The 6,058-nt window shown below is 41.8% G+C and overlaps 1 protein-coding gene across 1 annotated transcript in view; it reads left to right on the forward strand.

Annotated features, from left to right (window-relative positions):
* LOC124142537 (nuclear pore complex protein Nup93-like) overlaps positions 1-1,527 on the forward strand; it is a 28,336-nt gene extending 26,809 nt beyond the window's left edge. The window contains exon 24 of the mRNA XM_046511078.2: positions 207-1,527. Within this exon, the coding sequence (XP_046367034.1) occupies positions 207-326 (120 nt within the window). The 3' untranslated portion in view covers positions 327-1,527. The remainder of the gene's footprint in view (positions 1-206) is intronic.
* Positions 1,528-6,058: the final 4,531 nt, after the last annotated feature.

The following is a 6,058-nucleotide window of genomic DNA, read 5'->3' on the forward strand; positions in this document are numbered from 1 at the left end:
ACCTTCGTATTAGAAATGAAGTGTTTCCTTTCCTTGACTCTTGTTTCTGCTGTACATATAGAATGGTTACCTTCATATTAGAAATTAAATGTTTCCTTTTCTTGATAGTTATGTTCGTTGAACATGTTGAGAACGGATGCCTTCATATTGGAAACGAAGTGTTTCCATTCTTTGATTGTTATTTCTTCAAACTTTTTTTTTCTCAGTATTTGAACTACTTGAGGAGTCAAGCAAGAGCCCTGATCATGTTTGCCGGGATGCTGCCATACCGGTTACCGGGGGATACAAACTCCAGACTTGTACAGATTGAAGTGCTGATGAACTGATACTCTTCAACTGATCATCATTAATCAACAGAGAAGTCAACTGAGTGTAACCTACATGTTAAAGTGGAATCCATTTGCTTGTAAACACAATGCATATCGTTACCTATGTATCGTGATACGTATCTAATCATGATCTTGCTGTATGGTTTCACCCCAAAGTACCACTCTGTCTTGTAGCTCATCTTTTTCATTTATGATAGTGCTAATGAAAGTGTTTTTTTTTTTGGCTGTACATCTGATTTAAAAATAACTTACCTGCAAACCCCCAGAAACCCTGACTGAAATGAATTAAGATATTTATCAGTCACTATTGACTGCTCCTAAAAGGAATGAAGGTTGTTTGGTCATGAACTGTGACCTGGCTGATCATGTCTTCCTGACCCGACAGGATGGATCAGAAGCTTTGTTCATGTTATCAACCACTGGTTTTCCTGGCTCAGAAGGATTATTTACTGCCCACTGTGAGGTAGCTTGATTGTTGGAGGGATATTGCTGACCGCAGTTGAACAACATTCACACATTCACTACAACACTCTCAACTGTCATGTCTGTGCTGAGGGGCTCAGTTCTGTTCTCATCCAACTTACAGGGGGGGACGGGTGGCCCAGTCGTCTAAGGCGCCGCGATTCGCTGTGCAGAGTTGCGTCCCTTGGGCACGACAGAAACCTATGATTGTGGGTTCGAATCCCGGGGTTCACCCCGATTATGTTTATATAGGTTTATTCGAGGTTGACTTGAATCAGTCTCAGTTAACAGTGTGTTCTGATTGCACATGAATACTTTTGGGAAATAATGTTTAAATTTTGTACTTTTAATGCACAAGTTTTGTCTTTTTTTCATTGTTTTATGTACTAGCTGATGTTTATTGTGTTTTAAGGGTGGGGGGTGGCCTAGTGGTTAAAGCGTTCGGTCATCACGCCAAACGGATGGGTTTGATTCTCCACATGGGTACAATGTGTGAAACTCATTTCTAGTGTTCCTGTTGTGATATTGCTGGAATATTCCTCGAAACAGCGTAAAACCATACTCACTCAGTCTTATGTTTTATTGTAATATAATAGAGACTGTGATGTGAACTTAGTTGACCTCTCTGTCTTGTACATACCAAGATGTCATCCAACATCACGTCATTGTACATATCTTGTCATCTTCAGAATCAAATGTGGCTAATTGAAAAAGAATAAATTGAAATGTAAATTCAGGAAGTGTTTCTTTTGTGTTTTCCAGAGCTGAATAGATAAATACCCATAGTGGACTTAACACAAAGATTGTCGTAAGTCTATGATAAAGAATGGGAGTTACGATAGTCTTAGTGCTAAGATCGCCCTGTGTTGAAAAGATAAATACCCAAAGCTTGGTTGAGAATGCTTATAACAGGGTTATTGCCTGTCATCGTACCTGACAACACGGAATGTTGCTCTATATATTAAACACTGGTTATCTGCTCCAAGCCCAATTATTTTACAGGCTGAAATATTACTGTATGCAGGGTTAAACAATAAACATAAATATAGGGTGTATATTCACAATATCCTTTGCTGAAATTAGGTTGGGAGCTATGGAATGTTTGTGTGGAGTCAACTCAGGAAAACAGTAAATCTGTTATATTCCCCATTATGGTACCATGTGTAATGGCCACTGATGGCCCACTGGTATAAAGATCATGCATTTGTCTGTGCAGAGTTGCATCCCTTAATTGTGCAAGGATCTGCTGATCATGGGTTTCAAGTCACAGATTTGCCATGATAATGATCTTTGGTTTGTCAGCACCTTGGAACAATGTTGAACACATGCAAGAACATTTCATCCCCCTTTTACCTTTGTGTTTGATGAAATCTCTTTTTAATCCTTTACTGTTGTATTTATAGTCTGAAAGGTTGTTAATCAAGACAATTTTGCCAGACATTGCTAGTCATGGGTTGAAATATCAGATGCACACCAGAAGGACCCTAGTTATGTCAGGACAGCTTCCGTGGTCTAGTGGTACACACTAACACACACGCACACGCACGCACGCACACACATGCACACACACACACACACACACGTTGCTATATACAGCGCATTAATGTTAGACAAGATGTTAAACCCCATTTCACTTCCCCTATAAACACACCAGACCCAATTGGCATCACCATTTCCGCCTGTGTCGTCACAAGGTTATGACAGAATTTCTCTCCTCTTCAGCTTGAAATCAACAGCCAGTCCAAATGTCTTTTCCGAATGCCAGGTCGGAATGTATAGGAATGTATCTTTCAATGATAAACCCTTTCTCTGAGTTCGTTGAACGATTCCGACTGTTTTATAAGCACTGACTAGTGATGATATTCGGTGTTATCGTAAAGGTGAGCGTATCCTGCCCAACTGGTGGCACATGCCACAAACACATGCAAAGGCACGTGATTTGTTCACCTGAACAAACAAGGGAACATATGGTACAAGTCAAAATAGGGAATTGCAACGGATATCGTTTGGTCATTAATGCGTCAAATTTGGAAATTCCTCCATATAACCTCATTTAAAACTTTACTTAGTCCTTGAACAACTTTTGAGGTGAGGTGAAATGGGGTTTTATGTCCGTTGAAGAATATTGCATTGACATATAGCGTGTCTGTGTCTTGTTGGGGGTGGGTGGCTACTTGCGCTGGTTCGGACGTCCGGAATGCAGATTCGAATGCACATTGCTACCGCACTTTGAGCCGGCCAGTCCTTGTTTTATCACCTTAAACTCAGGTGCCAGGTAGTGTAACCGGTACCATCTTTAAACGTATTTTGGTATGACGCAGCTGGGGATCGAACCAACAAGCTTCGGCTCTCCCGGCAGATGCTCTTTCCACTCGACCACGGAAGCGGTCAAACAACTTCGTATGATGTTTGAAATCTTCGTAGAAAAAGCATGCTCTGTTGCACCTAAAACGTTGTAAAAGGATGTTTGTGTGTGTCTGACTCATTGTCTGTGTATATATGTGGGAGATAAACTACATAACTCACATCATAACTCATAGTTGTTTACCATTCAGTATAACAGATAGAGATTTGGAGAACATCGACGTCTGTGCTCTTACATCCCCTCGACGGAGGAGAAATCTTGATTCGTCGCTTAACCAGACATCTCTCCATCGCTGTTGAGGCCATACCCTGTCTCGACGAGTCGTTGTTGACGATGTTGTCGACTGAATGTGACTCGTCGAACAGGATGACTTGCTCGTAGACCTGCTGCTCTTAAACGGTTTCGTACGTTCTGGTCGGAGATTCTGCGCAGTCCGGCTATTGGGATGCGGTTGAGTTGGCTGTGGTCGTCCTTTCACGTAGGTGTCGCAGTCGGATGTTGCGATCTTTGGCGGGGGTGGTTACTCTTGGTCGTCCCGACCTTGGCCGATCACGTGTTGACCCATGCTGTTGAAACCGATCCCATAGCCTTGTGATGGTGCTGGGCGCTACTTTGAAAATCCTGGCTACAGCTGATCGGGATTCCCCTGCCTGCAAGCGGCCTATGACGTTGTTTCTTTGCACTTCTGTTAATCTTGGCAAGTTGTTGAACTGTCACTGTTCGATTGACTCAGATGCCAGGCAATCAAAAACCCTGCACTTTAATACTGTTCATAGTGCTGCTGCACGTGCAGCACATAGAGCTCCATGTCCCTTTCAGTTAATGCTCTGAGTGCGTTATTCCGAATCGTACGTGTTTCCCGACTAATGGTTTGCATGTCCTTGTTCTGATCATTTTGATCCGGGAAATGTGTCACTGACACAATAACACATTAAACCTCTTCATTTCGCACCTCTTGGTCCGCTAATCCTGCTTTTATGGCCACAAATATCCGTTTTGCGTTTCTTTGTTTGAAGAGTATATATTCCTTATTGAGCCTATACTATACTCGGATATCTAGTCTCCCCTGGCGAGAAAGTTAAACTCTATTTCACAATCATTTGAGCTTTAAATTCAATTCCCGAAGACAGTTTGATCGAAAGGAATTATGAGAAACGAGTTGTTTTTAAATAGTATTTACAACGCATTTCATTTCTATTGTCCATGGGATGAGGTTATGGGGTAATAACGCTCTCAAAAGTCGTATATGTGACCTAAGGGAGAGACACATATCGATCTTATCGATCTGTATTATACATGTTTAACTTTTGTCTGCATAATGTACATGCATTTTATATCAATATAATTGTCATCCCGAAATAGGACGGGCACATATTCGGCTTCAACTTCAAATCTGTTGACCGACAAAATAATTCTTTGGACATTGCAAACAATACAAACAGTGGCTGATAATACAGACAATTATTTGTCAATATATGATCTATATGTAAATCATTATTTGTTCCAGTTCAATTTATCCTTTAAAGTTTCAGTTTTAAGATTGATGGAAGAATAGGCTGGTATTAAATAAGAAAATATGAATAACGACTATTCTGTTAACCTCTTTGAGAGGCATTTGGAAGTTGGAGTACTAAGCAAAGATAAGATATATGGAAGAACAACTTCTTTATTACAATTAGGAGCGACGTTTCGGTGTAGGTTCTAACACCGTTATAAAAAAAAGGCGCGAGAAAGCGATGTCCCCTCTCGGCCACCATACATCTGTGGTCGAGTGAATATAGTCTGCCCGGATGAGAGTGCGGAAGGTGGATGATTCGATCCCCGGTTGCGACATACCGAAGTCGTAAAAGATGGTACCAGTGCTCATGGTAACCTTCTGCGACTTGCGCCGGTTTGAGTTTTCCTCCCACTTTAAGTTGACGCGCCATGATATGACTAAACTACTGTTCAAACCGGCGCTCTCTCAGCCACACACTTGAGCTAAATACAGCCCAACGCATTTTACCAGTGCATAAGCGACACGTCTTGTTGGAACGACTGTTGGGGGGTGGCACCCCGTGGTACGAAAAAAATGTTCAAAGCCGTGTAAACCCAGTTCACACGCCCCCAATACAGATATATCTCTCATCAGAATTAATAGGGACAAACAGGGAAGGGGGTGTCCGGGATGATTAGCGAGGAAGAGGGGTGATGGGGGAGACGCTGGGATATTTAATAAGAAATAAACTTTACGAAAGAACTGGAAACATATGATGTGTTCGCAAATATATATCCTCAAAATCAATCAGCCTTTTCTGATAAATAAAATATTAATGTCCCCCAAAATTGTTGATTCCATCCTCCAGAAGATAAACATGAGTGACTGTACGTCTTCTTCATTGTATCACTATAAGGTATCCCGATGTTGTTTATTCTCTCTGATATTTCTTGCATTTAGAAGGTTCATAAGTTTGTTGAAACAGTTCTCCTCGGTGTCGTGTTTTAACTACAACTTCCAATTTCTTTCTGCATGATGTAGATTTGGCGGCTGTCAGGAGAGCGGGAAGTTGGTGGTTCGATCCCTGACTGCGTCACACTAAAAGACTTCAAAAGAGAGAGAGAGAGAGAGAGAGAGAGAGAGAGAGAGAGAGAGAGAGAGAGAGAGAGAGAGAGAGAGAGAGAGCACACACCAAGTTCTACCCGATACACGATATAGGTGGTTCGATCCCTGACTGCGTTACACCAAAAGACTTCAAGAGAGAGAGAGAGAGAGAGAGAGAGAGAGAGAGAGCACACCAAGTTACACCAAAAGACTTCAAGAGAGAGAGAGAGACAGAGAGAGAGAGAGAGAGAGAGAGAGCACCAAGTTCTACCCGATACACAATATAGGTGGTTCTATCCCTGACTGCGTTACACCAAAAGA

Source organism: Haliotis rufescens, unplaced genomic scaffold, assembly GCF_023055435.1.
Source record: "Haliotis rufescens isolate VD_foot unplaced genomic scaffold, xgHalRufe1.0.p SCAF_17, whole genome shotgun sequence".
NCBI classification, from domain to species: domain Eukaryota; kingdom Metazoa; phylum Mollusca; class Gastropoda; order Lepetellida; family Haliotidae; genus Haliotis; species Haliotis rufescens.